The 20,478-nt window shown below is 38.4% G+C and overlaps 1 protein-coding gene across 3 annotated transcripts; it reads left to right on the top strand.

Annotated features, from left to right (window-relative positions):
- Window positions 1-351: 351 nt before the first annotated feature.
- On the top strand, window positions 352-19,641 carry LOC137891616 (uncharacterized). Of its 3 annotated transcripts, none has more exons than XM_068736328.1 (22): window positions 352-476; window positions 1,719-1,766; window positions 2,472-2,531; window positions 3,241-3,509; window positions 4,213-4,501; window positions 5,855-5,898; window positions 7,523-7,811; window positions 8,142-8,182; window positions 8,340-8,625; window positions 8,896-8,981; window positions 9,222-9,469; window positions 10,132-10,196; window positions 12,184-12,269; window positions 12,862-13,147; window positions 14,060-14,103; window positions 14,187-14,260; window positions 14,495-14,709; window positions 14,836-15,086; window positions 15,238-15,366; window positions 16,144-16,279; window positions 16,441-16,470; window positions 17,176-19,641. In XM_068736328.1, the coding sequence occupies exons 2-22, from the start codon at window positions 1,757-1,759 to the stop codon at window positions 17,442-17,444; spliced, it is 3,207 nt and encodes a 1,068-aa protein (XP_068592429.1). In that variant the 5' UTR covers window positions 352-476; window positions 1,719-1,756; the 3' UTR covers window positions 17,445-19,641. The 3 variants fall into 3 exon arrangements, with proteins under 3 accessions (XP_068592429.1, XP_068592430.1, XP_068592431.1); XM_068736329.1 differs by having other exon boundaries at window positions 14,190-14,260; XM_068736330.1 differs by lacking the exon at window positions 2,472-2,531.
- Window positions 19,642-20,478: the final 837 nt, after the last annotated feature.

Genomic DNA, 20,478 nt, shown 5'->3' on the forward strand with positions numbered 1-20,478 from the left:
AGCAGCTGTCATAATGCCTTCTGTTATCACATCATTTAGTTTCCATTGGCATATCATCATTAATCTTACTCAGATGACCATCACGCTCTTCCTTAAATCTCTTCCAGTTGGTTTTCCCAAAAACCCATTTTCCACCTCTGTCTACTTCTGTAGACCACTGCTGATGGTTCCTTCATATTATAGGCTTTCCAATCACACACTGCGGCTTCTTTTTCTTCTTCTTCTTCTTCTTGTATCATTTCTATGCATTTGTGTTGTTCTACCGCCCTCTACCGCTCCGTTCTGAATACTGCAGCCATGTAGACCCCGTAGACCTGAAGGGGGGCAGTACAGGAAACGCCAGTTAAAGAGGAAACACTATTCGAGAGAGGAGCAGACTTCTACTAAAGTCCTGTCAACTATACGAAGAACTATTTGCAGCCATTAGATAAAATGGACGGACTCTGACAGCTGAAGCTACAAGCTGTTTTAAAAAGGTTTGTAAAACAGCATTTGACAACCTTTTTTTCTTACTTTCACTTTCAGAGGTTTAACTTCGTGTCGAGCTTAAACTTTGACGCTAATGTGTGAAAAACAGTTATCTTAGCGAATTAATAACTAAATATACTAATGATACAGTAACTAACACAAGTATCTAAAATGCTTTGACAAGCCATTTTAGTGAAACAGAACCTAGAATAACGGTAAAGACCACGAGAGATGAAATGTGTATTATCATGAATTAAGCCACCCATACGTAGTAGTTAACATTACCTCCATCTTTATCTGCTGCAACATGAAAGTGATGTACACAATAATGCATCAATACTTATGATACAGTGAAATAGCCTGTAATAGTACTTTTACTTTTGGTACTTTTACTTGTAACAATATTTCTACGGTATTACTATTTTTACCTAAGTTAAAGATCTGGGGGTGAACAAATATAACTTTGCTTTCCATTTATTAATTAAAATAACTTCAAGAACACTTAAAGCAAATAACTTTGGGCTATAGTCTTACAAGAAAACCACAATAGTTAAGATATTTATTTTCAAAAAGAATATCTACATTGTGTGGGGAAGCGCCTGTGTGACTCTCACAGAGGGAGCGGGTCTGCAGCACCGGACTTTGCTTCTCCACTCCGCCGTGATGAGCGGTCACAGTCTTCCTTTTCATAGAGGAACGATCTTCATACTGAAGTGGGTGCGTGAGGGGATTCCGTAGCGTGGCTCAAGCACTTTAACCATATAACCAACACACTACTGCTCTATATCTGTTCACTGACACTTTGCATTGATATTCGGGGACTTGTTACTTGAAAAGCAACAGCAGCAGTAAAACATTATTACACACTATGATGATTAAACTGTTAAAAAAAGAAAGAAGATAATACTCAATTAATCAGCGGTTCACAAGTATGCCGAACCGTGAGGAATGATCCGAACCGATTTCTTCTCTTGCAGCTTATTTCTGCATGGGCCTTTATAAGCTGTTTAAGATTGAAGAATTCCTTCATGGACATTTTTTTATTGATTTCTTTCCTTGGGCTGAACATTTGGATTTGTCATTTAACTGAGCCTCCCAGTGTGTGGCGTATACTCTGTTCTTAAAGGTGCCATGTAAATAAAGTTATTATTATTATTATTATTATATGGATATGAGACGACAGAGGTATGCACAAAGTCTAAGAACAATATATTGTTCTGAAGTCTTAATTGTACCTTTTATTTTTACAGCTACTTCATCCTCAGTAGCAGCAACTGATGTGAACACAATGGCAGAAGGTAGGTGCACAGATATTATGTACACAGTCATCTCACTGTTACTCACCGAGTTCAGGTTGTCTACGACATAAAAGAAAAGAACGTGCAACTTATTGAACAAATGTGGTAACAAAACATATTCAGTGTCTAAAAGAACGAAATGTGTTCTTAAAAATGTATAAACTTTGCAAAAACAAGATTTTGCAGATTTTAGATTTTATTTTACTCAGTAAAGCACCAATTCTGCAGCTGAAAATAGTCAATAACAAATGCAATATTTACTCCTGTTTCACTAAGGTTGGCAAAAAGAACTACAGTGCCCAGCTGTTTTAGGACTTCTTTAGCCTTTTTAAGAAATGAAACTATGTATTTGATTTACATCTCCAATAAGAACACAAAGGCTTGGGTCCACAGACAGGCTCGGGAAGTTGAGAAGTATTTAGAGAGACAGACTAACACAATGTAATGTCTTATGACTTAAGGTCTCTTTTTTAAACTGGCAACCAATCAGGGCACTTAAAAAAAAACATCAGTTTTGAATCCAGGAAGATGAAGTCAAGGACAAATTTAAAGTTGGTATCTATATTAGTCTTCTATTTTTTTGAAGAGAATGAAAGGAGGCATTTTATTTGTTTTGTGTTTTTATGGTAAGACAGTAGTATACATGCATAAACACTAAACCGGTCCATCATTAACACATTTCAACTTTCCATAAATTTGTTTCAGCTGCGAGACCCTCAGATGGATCAGCTGGTGTACATACCATGGCAGAAGGTGGCTGCACAGGTAGTATGATGTCCTCTCAGTAAATGTCTTTTACGCTGTCTGTGATCAGTCACTCATCAGATTATCTGGAAACACAGAATCTGACTGTGAAACCTCCTAATTTAACAGTTAGTGTGGCTCAGTACAGAACTCTATCTACCAGCACATCTGAAGCTCAACAATTAACATGTGAAATCTTTTTTTATTGGTTCAATAAAACACAAACTTTGGACAGACTAGCTGTTCTCCCGAGCCTCCAGTCGTTATGCTAAGCTAAGCTAAATATCTAAATGTATTTAACAAAATGTCATTAAAATCCAAAAGATGTGAGAGCTTTACAGAATGGCATTTGGAGGAAACATCTCAGAACTCTAAAATGTATCTTTCAGATGTAGTTTAAATCCAAAATTGTAAATTCACAATTTGAATAATAAATAAATAAATGAAATATCAAAATGAACACTTGAGTCACTATTGCTCTTAAACACAGTTGTATGTGTGATGTTTGTGTTTCACGCATGCAGTTAAAATGCTTCAATGAATGCAATACACAAACAACTGAACTATAGAAATCACTGTTACAGAATCTTAATACCTTTTCTTGTTTGTCTGTGTTTTTATATATGAAGAATGTCAGTTATCTACACTTTGAATGATATAAATAGGAGTTTTACAGCATCTTGTAATGAAACTTCTCTTCTAAAGAAATGTATTTTCTCTGTTTCCTCAGGGGAGCACTTTGTGGAAAAACATCAAGTCAATCTGATCAAGAGAGTGAGCAACATTGCACCCATTTTGGATGAGCTCCTCCACGAAAACATCATCCAACGAGATAGTTATGATGAAATCCAGGCTCTGCCTACCTCTCAGGAGAAGATGGCGGCGCTCTTTAGTGGGCCTTTGGAATCCAGCGGAGGTCAAGGAAAAGCGATGTTCTACAGAATCCTGAATGAACATGAGCGATATCTAATCGATGAGCTCAGGAGAACAGAAGTGCCAGTGAGTAAATCCTTAGTGATATAAAGCATTTTAAGAAGTGTGGATGTCACAGGTGGAACCTCTCATATAGTCACAGTGTTTGAGACTCAATAGGTAAATACAATTGAGAATCAAATTTGAAGTGAATGTGATATAACACATATTTTTTGAATACAAGTCAAACTTTGGGTGCTATTTCTAAAATCCCTAAAGGAATCCTCCACTAGAAAATGTGATTGACTCGTCTCCTGTCGGCCTAAAAAGCGCAGCTCTGAACAGTTTACAGCGTGTTCCCTTCTGAAGGACAGCAGCTGTAGTCACATTCACATACGTCACAACGGATTTCAACAGAGTCAAGAAAACATCGATAGAAACTTCTCAAACTACTTTTGCTGCATAACTGAAAATCGGCATATTGCAAAACATCATAAATTATCTGGAACTCTGCTGGAGAGATGAGCACCACCTCATGACATGCATTCATTTTCTGTTTTGATGATGTTGGTTTAGAGCGCTGCCTAAACTTCAGTCCAAAATCTCCCATAAGTGTTCCACTGAGTTGACCTGGTGTCTGAAAGTCAGAGCCTATGATTCACATCATTTTACATGTAAACCATTCAATGACCCATCATGCTCTGTATGGAGGAATTCAAGCTGTTCCTTTACAGAACACTGGTTCTCATCAACATGTTTCCTTTATGAACATATAATTGGAATTTTCCAGGTGGAAACAATGACGACTGCTAAAGAGCTGCTTTTGGAAACTCTCAATGATTTGAGCTCCAAGGAGTTAAAGAAATTCAAGTGGTTGCTGCAGTTCAACTTCCTCCATTGGGGCCTTCCACAAATGGTATGGAGTCGACTGCTTATGGCACACAGGGCAGACGACCTGGCGGTTGTGATGGTGCAGATATGGAATCAACAGTCTGTGGAGGTGACCAAGGAGGTTTTCATGGACATGAACAGGACTGATCTGGTGCAGAGGCTGTCAGAGACCAGCTCAGAACCCAAAGGTAAGATAAAGATAACGGTCACATTAATGATATTTAATATGCATGGTTACAAATACAGCAGCTTCTAGTATAAAGCAATGCAACAACACCATATAGGCCCGCCATGACAGCAAAACTAGCAAAGAGTTGAAAGAACAGCTCTCAAACACATTCTCAACAAAAACTGAACTTTATAAGCTTCACAGAGTTAGTTGTTTGTTGTCTTTTTGAAGCGTGTAGTTTAACTAATTAAATATACTTGTGCATACAAAATAAAGACCACATGTTAAATTAGACAAATATTACTCCAGAGGTGAATGTTTTGGATTTCCTCTTCAAAGTAAAGATGTTCTGAGGGGTTAATGAGTCTGTTGACTTGTGGCCGTGGGCGGAGGCTTTATGTTTTCGGGTTGTCCATACGTACTTCCATCTGGTCCATTGTGGTGAACGTGATATCTCAGGAACGCCTGGAGGGAATCTCTTCAAATTTGGCACAAACGTCCACCTGGACTCAAGGATGAAGTGATTAGATGTTGGTGGTCAAAGGTCACTCTAACCTCATAAAACACGTTTTTGGACATAACTCAAGAATTCATATGCTAATTACTAGTGGTGCAACGGATCACAAAACTCACGGTTCGGATCGGATCACGGTTTTTGAGTCACGGATTAGATCATTTTTTGGATCAGCAAAGAAATGTGGAGGAGACAGACTGGGATGGTGGAGCTTCAAATGTGGACATGCCTGATGTACTGCCGTTGTCTTTTGTCTTTCTCTTAAAACAACGCCTACATACGTAACGGTTTTGTCCACCACCCTTATCCGTCATTATAAGTTACAGGGAAGCCAAAATGCTCCCAAACTTGCGACTTAAGTGACGCCGGGGGCTTCTGAAGTTTCTTAATTCTATAATTAATAAAATAATTAATCCGCGGTTCACAAGTGTGCCGAACCTTGAGGTGGTATTTCGAACCGATCACAGATCTTCTTTAAAAACATTTTTCTTTATTGGGACATGTGATCTTGTTTGTTTTTTGGTCCATTCAATTTGTGTATTTTGATTTCATTAATACCAGTCTTGTATTGTATATAACCCAATATGAATTTGGTTAATGTTGTCTCCATAATTTCACATGAATCTGTTGAATATTATTCATTGTACTTGAAGAAAAATGATTCCTCAAAGCCATGTAGTTACTTTAATTTACATTTCAGTCTAGCAAATAAGAAGGCAGTTTATCTTTATTATGATATACAGTAGATTTTCTGTTCATTATGCAATCAATCCTCAACATTATAGTTCTTGTAGTCTGACGGTGTGTTATTATAAAGCCTGGTGTTAAATCAATCATCTATATTTCTTTTCTCCTCAGAGAAACACACTGTGGATGAACATTGGCCTGGACTGATCCAGAAAGTGAGTAATGTCACATCTGTCTGACTTTAAACTAAAGCTGAAACATTTCATCAATCAGTTGATCAACAGAAAATAAATCACAACTATTTTGACAATCTCTTAGATTGTCAAAACAAGAACGAGCGGTGAACAGCTGTTTGTGTGGCGTGTCTTCCGTCTCTTCCTTCACCTACATTCCCCTGGGTCCTAATTCCCTCCAATACAGCTTCTTATCACCCTCTATGTACCAATGTACATTTATAACAAATACCACACATATTACACTGTAATCAGCGTTGCATATGTGTCTGACCAAAATACCCAAAAAGGCAACAAAAAAAGATTAATTTAAATTATTATGAGTTTTTAAAGTGTTTTTGTTTGTAATATGTATACTAAGCATATCATTTAGTTATCACTACTGAGAATTTAACAAACATAAAATTATGACGTAGATAGATTTGCAGTTTTCAAGGTGTAAATTTCAGATTGCATCTATTACACACATGAAAATAACTCACGTTTTCTGCTGAGGTGATGTAAGTTGCTCATGTTACCACCAGCGGCATCAACAGTGGCTCCAAACTCGCAAAACGTCAGATTTTTTCATTATATTACGGTCATTTAGCAGACGCTTTTATCCAAAGCGACTTACAATTCAGTAAGTACCAGTAGACGCAGCTACGGGAGCAATTTTGGGGTTAAGTGTCTTGCTCAAGGACACATTGACATGAGACTAGCGGAGCAGGAGCTGGGGATCGAACCGCTGACCCTCTGATTGAAAGGCGGCCCTGCTCTCCACTTAGCCACGGTCACCCACCGTTGGAAGTGTTTTCAAACCAAAACACTTCCAAACAGTAGACACAGCTCCTCTCTTGGGCACAGACTCTATTGGTGCATCTCCAGTCTGTCTTTGTTCCTCCTGTGTCGCTCTTTTCTGTTCTTTAATGTAACATTACTGGAGCGAAAGGAGCCTCTCCCAGCTGTTAACAGACTAGCTAACGGGCTAGCTAGCGAGCTGTACCCAGCATGCCGTTTGGCGGTGTCACAAACTGTTGTTGTGATGTTTTGCCCTGTTAAAGAGCGTTAGTTGTGGGTTGTTAATTGTTGTGTTATAAAGTTATAACCATGATTAGGGTTCCCTCTCAATACACTTAAGACAACTAGCTCCGACCGTAACGCTCATAGCGGCGAACAATATATTTAGTTGCCTGTTGACAGCAGTTGTTTTTCGGCTGTTTCTATGAAGGCACATTATTGATTGATTGAAATGTTGTTCTTGGAGTTGCACGGGGTTGGGAGGGAGCAATGGAGAAGGACATCAGATGTATTTGTAGATAGTTGTACACTGATTGTTTTGTATATTGAAAAATAAAAATGGAAAGTCATTAACATATGAAAATAATAATAAGTTGCAGCGCTACTTTAGACAATACAGCTTTTATTCAATCAATGTAGATTTAAAATGATCCTCACCTTAAATATTATAAATGAACAAAACCAAATTTTTCATCAGAAGGTTTTTTCAGAACTGAACGGGGAGTGTGTGTGAGATGAATTGGACAAATATTATCAATCCTTGTGAAATGTGAACGGAAGATTTTTTGCACTTTTGCCTCATGAACATTTCCTTTGAATATATCAGGTGGAAACGATGGCGTCTGTTATAGAGCTGCTTTTGGAAACGCTGGCTGGTTTGAGTGACGAGGAAGTCAATAAGTTCAAGCTTGACCTCTGGAGTCAACCTGACTTCCACAGACAATCCTCAGACATCCAATTGATGCTGTTCGAGGTAACAGACAATCAGGACATGGTGTTTTTAATGGTGCTGATCTACAGACAACATTCTGTGAACAAGACCAAGGAGGTTTTAAAGGAGATGAACCGGACTGATCTGGTGCAGAGGTTGTCACACAGCAGCTCAGGACCCAAAAGTAAGACAACAAAGACAAAAACATCATAAAACCATGAAACTGCTACTTCACACGTATGTCATAAGTTGTGTGATAAGCTTCTTGTCTTTTCATTATGAATAATATGATTGATAATGTAGAGAAAAGACATCATCTTGTGTACAAAATATATTGTATGACTGATATGAAGTATGGAAAATATGTTGGGAGAGGAGACAACAATGATTATTGTGGTGGTTTAAGTGTAATATTGTGTTGTGTAGATTTTGTAAAAGCAATGTAGTCTGTTCACAATATTTATTGTCAGACATTAGATCAATCACTCATGACTTTTACTACTTTTCTCCTCAGAGAAACTCTCCGATGAACACAGATCTGCACTGATCCAGAGAGTGAGTAACGTTACATCTGTCTGACTTCATACAACACAGATTTTATTCAACCAATGCTGCTTAAAATATTTTGTCATGTTTAACATTTAAACAAATGATACGACCCAAATTCATGATTTACTTATTTGTTTTTTTTTAATGTATTGATTTTTTTCAGGTAGCAACAAAAGTAGCCGTTAAACAGATGCTTTTGGAAACCTTGAATGATTTAAATCTTTCGGAGTTAAAGAAATTCCAGGAGTTCCTACAGTTGATCGTCTCACAGAACAACCTCCCAGACATCTCATCAATGTTGATACAAACAGCAGACAGTGAAGAAACAGTGGATCTGATGATGCAGCTCTATGGCCATCAGTCTGTGGATTTAACCACGGAGGTTGTTAAGAAAATTAAAAGAACTGATCTAATGTGGAGGTGGTCAGAGAGCAGCTCAGATTTTAAAGGTAACACAAAGATAAAGAACACATGACATAATAGTGTGTCTCAAAATTGAAAGTTTAAAAGGTATAATATGCAGAGAGAGAGAGAGAGAGAGAGAGACTATCTTTTGGGATTTTTAATGTATCAGTCTATACATTGTTTTTTGGGAAATACCTTTTAATGAGTTTAGTATTTGTTGCAGGGCTTTTGTCATTCTGTAGTGAATTTGTTTTATTCCCTTTTGAAGCATCTGTGCCCCATTAAAGTCAATCTTACTCTCTATGTTTCATTAGGTTTTATTACTCAGAGAGTTATTAAATGGCTTTACCCCTCAAAAGAACACTCTGTGGATGAACATCAACCTTCACTATCAGAAAGTGTGAGTCTGACTTTACACATCACAGCTTTCATTCAATAGATGCAGATTGAAAACCATCCTGTTACCAACATTATCATCATTTATGTTTGTATCATCATTTATAATGTTAAACATTATAAATGATGATTCAAACCAAACCAAGTGTTTTAAATTGGTTCTCACAGCGTTAAGATTGAGCTCTTAAGTAATAATGTTATCCACCGTTGATGTTAATACCTCTGAATACTTTTAATCCATCAGGAAGCAACCATGCCATCAGTTCAGGAGAAGCTTTTGGAAACACTGCAAGATTTAAATTACGAGGATCTCGAGAAATTCAAACATGTCCTGCAGTACAGTAAAATAAAGAAAGGTCTCCCAAGAATCCCAAGAAAGAGATTGGAGACGGCAGACAGAGTTGAAATGGTGAAGCTGATGATGGAGACCTACGGCCAACAGTCTGTGGAGGTGACAGAGGAGGTTTTAAAGGCAAGGCAAGGCAAGACAAGGCAAGTTTATTTGTAGAGCACATTTCAACAACACGGCAATTCAAAGTGCTTCACATAAAACCATTAAAAGCATCAAAACATAAGGCAAAAGAAAAGGAGATTTAAAAACAATTAAGAACATTCATTGAAACATTAAAAACAGTCATTAAAACACTAAAAAGCTAAAAACAGTGCAGTGCAGTTTAAGAAATAAAATACAGTAGTAAAATGCAGAAATGCAGGAAATTGATTAATATCCTTGAATGTGGTTCAATCAAAGGCAGCAGCAAACAGAAAAGTCTTCAGTCTGGATTTAAAGGAGCTGAGGGTCTCTGCAGACCTGCCTCTGGGACTTTGTTCCAGATATGTGGAGCAGAAGAACTGAACGCTGCTTCTCCATGTTTAGTTCTGACTCTGGGAACAGAAAGTAGACCGGTCCCAGATGACCTCAGGGGTGTCGGGATGGTTCATAAAGTAGCAGCAGATCAGAGATGTATTTTGGCCCTAAACGATTCAGTGCTTTATAAACCAACAGCAGGATTTTAAAGTCAAGTCTTTGTTGGCCAGGAAGCCAGTGCAAAGACCTCAGAACTGGAGTGATGTGATCTACTTTGTTGGTCTTAGTGAGGACTCGAGCTGCAGCGTTCTGAATCATCTGCAGCTTTCTTTTTTTTTTTTTACAGAGACCCGATGAAGATGAACTGGAGTGGTCTGGTAGAGAGGTCAGAACCCACCTTAGTACTCTCAGGTAAGATAATTAATACAAACACGTTGTTGAAACAAATATGTTTCTCAGAAAATATATTTTAGAATTCATAATAATCAATAATCAAACTTATTTATTCCATAATGTGACATGTGAAAAAAATAGGGGGTAGGCAGCAATTCAACAACACCACATTATGTAGTTCATTGTAATTAACTGTCGCTCATATCAACCTTTGGTCTGCCTTTGTCCGTTCCTACCACATCTACTGGCATCAAAACAGGAAGTCAGTAGTAAAGTATTATAGCCCGCCTATTGCTCGATTTGATTGGCTGCCTGGGCCAAGTATGACATTGATGAGTGGTGCGACTCTACACATGGTGCTGAAAATTTCAAAACATTTTATTTTCATGCGCGTCTAAAAACGCTAGAAAAACACAGCGTGCAGTGCAAGAAATTAATGCACGGCAGTGATGTGCCGTGAGGTTCGTGGCCGGTGAGGCACTGACTCTTTCAGAGTCAGATTTACAAATATATGAACCCAATAGAGTAGCTTAAATCACCATTTAATTGGCAGTTTGCACATTGACTATTGGTTGTTTTTCATATTTCATATCATTACATTACATTACAGTCATTTAGCAGACGCTTTTATCCAAAGCGACTTACAATAAGTGCATCAACATTGGTAATCAAAAGAACTACTAGTCACCAGAAGTCATAAGTACATTTTCTTTTCCAAACAAGCATCTAAGAGCATGAAGCAGAGCATAACTCAGAGCCAAAGTGCAGAAACAAGAAAAACAGTTAGTGCTATAAGTAATACGAATACAATAAGTGCAACAAGCTAGTATGAAAACAATAAGTGCTAAGTGGAAGGCTCAGGGTAGCACTTCCTGAAGAGGTGGGTTTTCAGCCTGCGCCGAAAGATGGGCAGCGACTCCGCTGTCCTGACGTCAGTGGGAAGTTCATTCCACCACTGTGGGGCCAGGACAGAAAACAGCCGTGACCGGGTCGATCGGCCGCCAGGACCTCTGAGCGACGGGGGAAACCAATCGCCCCGAGGCAGCAGAGCGAAGTGGTCGGGCGGGGGTGTAAGGCTTGACCATGGCCTGGAGATAGGAAGGAGCTGTTCCTTTCACTGCCCTGTAGGCTAGCACCAGAGTCTTAAACTGGATGCGAGCTCTTACAGGTAGCCAGTGTAGAGAACGGAGAAAGGAAGTTGTGTGGGAGAACTTGGGGCGATTGAACACCAGGCGAGCTGCGGCTTTCTGGACAAGCTCCAGAGGTCTGATGGCTGTCTCCGGGGCTCCGGCGAGTAGAGAGTTGCAGTAGTCCAGGTGGGAGATGACAAGAGCCTGGATGAGAACCTGCGCCGTCTCGTCAGTGAGGAAGGGACGAATCCTCCTGATGTCGTAGAGCAGGAATCTGCAGGAGCGTGTAACGGATGAAATGTTTGCTGAGAATGACAGTTGGTCATCCAGGGTCACACCCAGGTTCCTCGCAGTCCGAGTGGGCGTCACCACGGTATCATCAATGGTGATGGACAGGTCCCGGTGCGGGCAACCCTTCCCCGGGAGGAACAGTAGCTCGGTATCAGCATTCTTTACACACACATAGGTAAGGTACATATTTGATTCCACCGGGAGCGTGTGCGCCGCAATCTGCCCCACCGAACCGACCTGCCCCACTGGGAGCGTTTCAGAAGCGGCTGTAAAAATTGTGAGATCCCGCGATAATCTGTGTAACAACCACAGATGTATAAAGAGAACAACAAACGCATAACAGCATAACAGCAGTGGTTGAGTGAGCTAGAGAGTGAATGAAGAGACCTAGAGAGGGACTGTCTTTTGGGATTTTTATTGTATCAGTCTATACATTGTCTTTTGGGAAATTGCTGCATGTTATACCTTTTAATGAGTTCAGTATTTGTTGCAGGGCTTTTGTCATTCTGTAGTGAATCTGTTTTATTCCCTTCTGAAGCATCTGCGCCCCATTAAAGTCAATCTTACTCTCTATGTTTAATTAGGTTTTATTCCCCAGAGAGTTATTAAATGGCTTTACCCCTCAAAAGAACACTCTGTGGATGAACATCAACCTTCAATGTCAGAAATCGTGAGTTTGACTTTACACATCACAGCTTTCATTCAATAGATGCAGATTGAAAACCATCCTGTTACCAACATTATCATCATTTATAATGTTTGTATCATCATTTATAATGTTAAACATTATAAATGATGATACAAACCAAACCAAGTGTTTTAAATTGGTTCTCACGGCGTTAAGATTGAGCTCTTAAGTAATAATGTTATCCACCATTGATGTTAAGATAGAAATGCTAAATGTCAAGTAGAGAACAGTTCCTTTGAGCCACTGTAACAGAAACCAGATGTTGTGTTAGATCAGATGGTAGTAATCAGTTTACTGGAGTTAAAGGGTTGAAGGATGAAGGGAATCATCTTTTGCTTTGATTTGCTAAACAAATAAATACACATACAATACTTTATATTTGTAAAGAAAACGAGGTAAAACAAACAATAGAACAGATATTAGTGTATCATTGCATTGAGTGATGATGCAGAAAAATACCATAAATCTTATTACATCTTTACGATACGCCAAAAACACTGACAAGGAATTACATTTTTCATCACTACAGTGGAGATATTACATGAATGTACTCTCATTACTTTTAATCCATCAGGATGTAACCATGACATCAGTTCAGGAGAAGCTTTTGGAAACACTAGAAGATCTAAGTTACGGGGAGCTTGAGCAATTCAAGCACGTCCTGCAGCGCACTAGAATGAAGAAAGGCCTCCCAAGAATGTCAAGACAGAGAATGGAGACGGCAGACAAACATGAAATAGTGGAGCTGATGATGGAGATCTACAAGCAGCAGTCTGTGGAGGTGACCAGTGACGTTTTAATGGAGATGAACAGGAGGGATCTGGTGAAGAGGTTGTCAGACTTCAGCTCAGGATCCAAAGGTAAGTTGTGAGGAAACATCTGTCCTTTTTTTATTATTTTTAATTTATTAATGATTAGCTATGCTACTGGCTCAATGGATGGCACATCCAATGATGGATTGCCGATAAATAAGGGGGCCGGTCACAGATTGCTGGAAGCAGAATCCGCTGATCTGATCACCGATGAGGGGGTGTGTTTTGAAGCCATTTCTCATCGCGGGTCAACAAGCAGTTCTGCTCCTCTGTGTGTGTGTGTGTGTGTGTGTGTGTGTGTGTGTGTGTGTGTGTGTGTGTGTGTGTGTGTGTGTGTGTGTGTGTGTCCTCGAAGATTTCAATGTCACAGACAAATGGGAGAAATCCTGGTTAGATATTATTTGTGTTTATTCAAGTTTAAAATGAATTGATAGAAAGAATGACATTATCATGAATGCTCAACATTTATGTTTTCTTTCGGTTGGAGCTACGTCATCAGAGATTTCAGTGACTGCATACTCACCATCATTGTCATTAGACCTGCTAGGTTTCAGAAGAGCTGTCCCAAGTACTTCAAACTTTACGTTGACATTTGAATCCAAAAACAACATTTTTGGATGTCTATCCATTCTACACGAATCAGTGTTTGCCCTTTATTAATTCTGCAGCTCTATAAAATATAGATTCCCAACATGATTTTATCTAACAAAATATTTTGCTTTAATCCATATTGGATTTATTTGTAACAGCTTCTGTATTTTTATCATATTATTTTAGCTTTCATAAGGTTACATGCTACATGCAGCTAGTCTGTACTTTGTAGAAAACGGTACACTTCATTCAACGTGACATATTGCATCATTAAAGCAGCATATTAAGCACAAAACATATGGAAAACTACCTTATGATTTTATATATCAAAATAACAATTTAAAACAAATGAATGTGTGTCTTCACAAGGGCCTTCAAGAAGCTTGGACCATGAGGATTGTGGAAGCATTATGGTAATGTCTTACATTAATTTACTTGTGATTCATAAATGTGTTCATTATCTCCACGTATTTGCCATAATTACTGTCCTCTGTAGCAGATCTCCAGTGACTGGAGTAAACTTGAACCTGAAGTGAACAGTAAAGATGCAGACGAGGCTCCAACTTACAGGTAAAGACAACATGCTGAATACTGCGGCACAGCACCTGGGAGCTTTAGGGAAACATTTCAGCTCGGTTCTTGGGATGTTTTCACTGAAGGAAAACTAAAATCTTTCTCTCTGGCGTTTCTGATTATAACACTACAATATGAGAATTAAAAGCAATACATTTTGCACTTAATAAACTTATATACTTTGTATTTTTGTGCATATAAATAAAAGTTATTTTCTTTTTCATGACTCAGCCTACAGTCTGAAGCAGGACACTTTGAATGCAGCGTCTCTGGCTTGCGCTGGATCTGTAAGGGAAAGGTCCGCTTTAAGTACCAGTTTTGTCCTTGGGAGGAACCCATGGAGAGGATGAACAGCATGCAATACATGGCTGCAGGTCCCCTAATGAACATCACAGTCCTTGCTGGGAAGTTAGATGAAGTGCACCTGCCACACTGGATCTGCATAGGTAAGTGGACATGAAGAAATATTAACATAGAATGAACTGACTTTTTATATTTCAGACAGCATGTTTTACAAAAACTGATGCAGTGCATTTCTCCTCACTAATTGTCTGTGCTTTTATTTTGTACAGAAGACAACCCTGCGATATTAGACAAGTTTGCAGTCCTGCACATAGATGACTGTGGAGATCATGTGGAAAAAGTGTCTGAGGTCACATCGTCCCATGTCAAGCTGTGTGAACCAGTTTTCTCTCCAAGAGCGGTCCTGATGAGAGTCGGCTTTTCAGTGAAAATAAACTGTAACGTGTTAATATACAAGACCAACACAGCATTCCTCACCCTCCATGTTTATGTGATCCCACGAGATCCTGGTCTACAACAGGTAATTTCATATCTTACTGTCAATACCAATAATAATCAGATTTAGAATGGCACCTTAAATAACTTGATAAATAGACTGAGAACAGTGTTGACTGCTTTGACTTGGTAGCAAATCTGTGTTGAGAAAAGTTTTTTGTGTTTTTTTTCTACAGGAACTGGACAAGAGGGAAATATCCTACGGATACAAAGTAATCCGAAAGCCAAATCCAGAGAAGTCTCTGAAAATAAAAGATCGTTTCATCTTAACCGCAGTTTTGGAGGGTGCAGAAATTAATCCTGGGGTATGTTTTGAACTTCTTTTCAATCTCTAGAGTGAACCATGATTCAGAAATGAGAGATAGTATAGGGCGAGCACAATCGAACAACAATTTCTCTTTTTTATATATTAAAGGGAAATTATGACAAAATGATCAAACTTTATAACAAATGTTTTGGTAACATAGTGTAAGTCTCGTGTCTTTTCTCGTCTAGTTAAAGAGAAAATCCTCCATCTTTTATGTGGATGTCCAATCAATGCTGATGGTAAATGTAGTCAACTGAAGAAATAAATAATTCCCCAGTGCGTGCTATATGACAGAGAAAGCAGATTTCTCTTGCTGCAGAGCTGTGCCGGCTTTGCTTACATGTATCAGGCTGCATTGCGCACAAGCGGCTAGTTCTCTACATGTGAGGAATAAACTAAATAAACTCACAAAATGTCAGTGAAGAGAATATTTTCACACCTAAATAGAAAAATACAAGCGTACAGCTTCTGAATTCTAGTTCCTCTCTTACACTGAACAAAGGCAGACTTGTTATCTCATCGTGAAACACACTTTAAACTGGCAGGAGCTAAAAGGAAACTCACCTAAACCATTAATATAATTATACAAGTAAAAAATATATTTTATTATCTGCAATCATTGCAACATTTTACTAATGTTTTGCAAAATATGGCAATTATGCTTATCTTTTTTGTCCCTTTCTGTACATGCCTTTGATTCTAAAACTTATCACAGTTGCAAACTTCAGAAGCTCAAAGTCTGACTTCCCTCCCTTTCCCTTTTTTTTCTCCACAGGACTTGAAGCTTAGATATGAAAGCAGAACCCCAAACTTCTTTGAAGTGTACACAAAAAATCCAGACACAGACTTTGTGCTCAAGCTCAACAAAAAAACGGAGCATCAACCAGTATGGACCTGTACAATTCGAAAAGGTCAGTTTCAAATGATACAACAAGAATTTATCTGCACCGCCGATGTTCCACTTTCATTTCATTGAATATGGATTATGAGTGAAACAGATGTCTACCTGTTAAATAAAGGCAGTAAATCAGCTTTTTATCCACATTTTATTTCTTCTGCATTTTATTTTCAGATGAATACCAAAGCATTGTTCACTCACAAGGTAAGACATTTCTAATTATTTGTATTTAGCAGAAGTGCACTTTGGATGTCAGCCTGTGGAAAAGCTCTGCTAAGAATGACCCAAAAAACACCAAATCCAACAAGCTAGTATTTAACACCACACTAGCTGTTTAATGTTAGGATTAGGTTTGATCCTAATCTATATTTTTCCACACCTTGCTAAAGTTAAAATGTATAATTATTGTATATGGACGTATAGTAACTGTTACTTAAGTGCATGTCAACACACTGAATGATCCCACCTGCATTTCCAGTATCTGCACATTTTCCTGGTAAATTATCGAAGCTGCTTTAACTACTGGATTCATTATAAAACACCAATATTAATAATGTTCAAGCCTTTTCTGCTTCCAGTATTATTACCTGACTGTATCGAAACAAAGTCCTGCTGAGCATGTACTCGTTAATATTTCTGATCAACTTTTACAATGTTTCTCAGGAAAACGACCAAAACTATAACTTCAGATTAAACAAAATCAACTGTTCAACTCAAACAGTGAGAAACCATTTAAGATCGACAGGTGACTCTTGATTGGTGTTTTAACTTTTTATTTCTTTATTTTTTAGTAAGGCGGTTTGAATGTCCCTTTTAAATTAACCCTTTAATTTTTTAAATATTAAAGGAACTGATGTCAGCAGATATTAACCTGAATCAAAATGTATTTTTCATCCCTGCTGCCCTCAGGGGAGCACTTTGTGGATCAACACCGGTGTGATCTGATCGACCGAGTGAACAATATAAATACCATCTTGGATAATCTTCTGACCGAAGGTGTAATCTCACAAGAAGATTATGACACAATGAGTGCCATCCCAACCACTCAGGAGAAGATGAGGAAGCTCTACAGAGGTCCCCTGAAAGCTGCTGGACATGACGGCAAAGACGTCTTCTACAAAATCCTCGAGGACAAGGAGTCATATCTTGTTGCTGATCTCAAGAGGAAGGGGTCATAAATACTTTGGTTGAATTAGCCTTTTTGACCCAGACTCTGGCTACCTGAACCTGATATTTTGTTCACATTAACAGAACCATTTTATATCAAGCATTTATGACAATATTCCTCCTGGTGCTATACAGTCCCTGACAAAAGTCTTGTCACTTATCCATTTTGTAGAAACAACAGCTTATAACCTGACTTTTAATTAATCCATTGGTTTTAGAAATGGCTCATATGAAAGCTAAAACCCTCCCAAATTATGTTTAATATACGAAAATAAATTTGCTTCACTGAAGAAAGATTGATCATTTAATGAACACAGAAAGGTCAGATTTTGGCAAGACAAAAGTTTTGTCGCCTACAGAGATTAATGTGAAAATTTAACAAATAATTTACTTAAAATACAAAAATATGTTGCATAACATCAGTGAATTAAGTAGTGGTGCTGGGAGATCCATATTTAATATCTTGTATGACTTCCATGAGCTTGAAGGACTGCATCCATGCGGTTCGACAATGATTCATACAATTTATTAATGAAGTCATCAGGAATAGCAAAGAAAGCAGTCTTACGCGCCTCCCAGGGTTCATCAAGATTCTTTGGTTTTGTCTTCCATGCTTCCTCTTTCATTCTACCCCAGACATGCTCAATGATGGTCATGTCTGGTGACTGGGCTGGCCAGTCCTGGAGCACCTTGATCTTCTTCGCCTTGAACTTTGATGTAGAGAAGGAAGTATGCGATGGAGCACCATCCTGCTGCAAAATTTGACCCCTTTTATGGTTGGGAATGTAAGAGGTAGCTAATACTTCTTGATATTTTAGGCTATTGATATTGCCTTCCACCCTGCAAATCTCTCGCACACCCCCATACTGGATGTAACCCCAGATCATGATTTTTCCGCCACCAAACTTAACTGTTTTCTGGGTGAATCTCGGATCCATGCGGGCTCCAGTAGGTCTCCTGCAATATTTGCGGCGGCTGTGACCGAAGATTCATCTGAGAAATCCACCTTCTGCCACTTTCCCAGCGTCCATCCTTTTAGCAGGCTGTGGGCCTTGGCAAATGCCACACGTTTTTTTAATTGCATTTTGTTTAGTGCTGGTTTCTGGGCACTGATTCGACCATGGAGGCCATTTCGAGACAGAATTCTACAAACTGTCCTGGTTGACACGGGGACTTGAGGTGACCAGGCCTGGTGGAGCTCTGCTGCAGTGGAAAAGGGACTGGCCTTGGATTTTTGAGCCAACAAACGGTCCTCCCGAGCAGTTGTCTTGCGGGGTCTGCCGGATCTGGGCTTGTCAAAAACATCTCCAGTCTCTTCAAAATGTTTTCTTATTCTTTGCACTTGACGCTGAGACACATTGAAGGTGTCAGCCACCTCAGCAGTGGATCTGGTCTTCAGCCTCTTGATAATCAACGCTTTGGTCTCAGGGTGAATCTTAGGCATGTTGTCAGAGGTCAAGTTGCAGTTGATGTGAAGGTCTGGTGTGCTGGGGTTCTTTTTATACACACCCACTAATTGATTGATCAATTATTGATCACAGGTGAGGCTGTAATCTAGGATTGGGTGCATCATATGACAAGGCGACAAGACTTTTGTCTTTGCAAAAACTGACTCAGTGGGCTTTACCAAGCTGTGAACGTTAGAATGCTTTTCAGCAGTTTCGTTTGGCACCAAAACATTATTTCAAAAGATGTTGGGATTGAAATTAGCCATTTCTTGTAAAAAAAAAAAAATGATTACAAATATATTTGAGGGGCACTTAAGGTCAACTTGTACCCAAGCGACAAGACTTTTGTCAGGGACTGTATCTAAATGTGTATGTATTTTTTTTTTTTAAATAATACAAGGAACTTTCTTTTTATGTTTATGACTTTCATAAGCAGTTCAAAGTTCCTCATAGTAACTTTAAGATTGGCTTTTTTCATTCTGTGATAATGTAAAATGAATCAAACATTTTATCTAAGATATATTAAAAATGTTATGTATATTCTTTTAATCTAAATGACAATTCAGGTTTTCACTTTGCACACAGAACAGAAACAGTGTTATTGTGTTATTGGAGCAGACCTTTTTTATCTGAGATTTTATATTTTACTCAAATATATTAATTATGACGATGCCCTTTTAAAAAAACGTTTTTGCATATTGTCTAATTTTGTACAGCATTTGTTGCTTTTCAATAAATAAATCGTCTTGATATGATGTCATTATTATGTCTGGTATCTTGTTTAACTTATTGCTCACTCATCTAACAACACTTTGACTCATTATGGTCTGAATGTACGTTCTACATTTCATGAATCTAATCCAGGAAACATTCATGATTAAATATGCAGATGATTCTGTAATGAGTTAGTTCTGGGAGTCAGAGTCTGGCCATGGCTCTGTTGTTGGAGAAGCTGATCCCTAAACTGTACTACTATGTAAATATCAATACATCGGAGCTCTCATATTGTTAGTGTCAGTGTTTGATTTTAGTGAATTATGTGTGCCTCACTCATACAGTCTGCTACACTTACACATTAAAACATATTCTTCTGTATTTTTTTGACTCCTCCCCGTTCTGGAGAAAAAGGTTTCAGTTCACTGACAAACACAAAACCACCAAATCCACAAGCTACTACTTAACGGCTGACTGTTTAATGTTAGAATTAGGTTGGATCCTACAATATTTCTGTCCACACCTTGCAAAAGTTAAAATGTATAATAATAATATAATGTACAATAACTGAACATTTCTCTGCCGGCCCACCTTTGACTCTAGGCCACCATCAGCTGCAGTACTCAAAACAAAGAAAGACCAAATTAAAAAACTACACTGTTTAAAATCTAACTTAAAGTTAACAACAAGATGAATAAAACTAAAATGATCTGTACTAGAACAAGCATTTCTAACATATACGGTCATATGTACTGTCAACAATAAGGTAAATATGGATTTTGGTCAATACATTACATACTTTGCACCAGGTGACAACATTACTTGTTTTTTCAGGTTTGGTTCTCAAACCACAATTAAAGTTATGGCAGACTGACTTACTGAT

The sequence above is a fragment of the Cebidichthys violaceus genome, unplaced genomic scaffold (assembly GCF_023349555.1).
Source record: "Cebidichthys violaceus isolate CVI_PGR_0920_01 unplaced genomic scaffold, fCebVio1.0.p SCAF_7, whole genome shotgun sequence".
In the NCBI taxonomy this organism is placed as follows: domain Eukaryota; kingdom Metazoa; phylum Chordata; class Actinopteri; order Perciformes; family Stichaeidae; genus Cebidichthys; species Cebidichthys violaceus.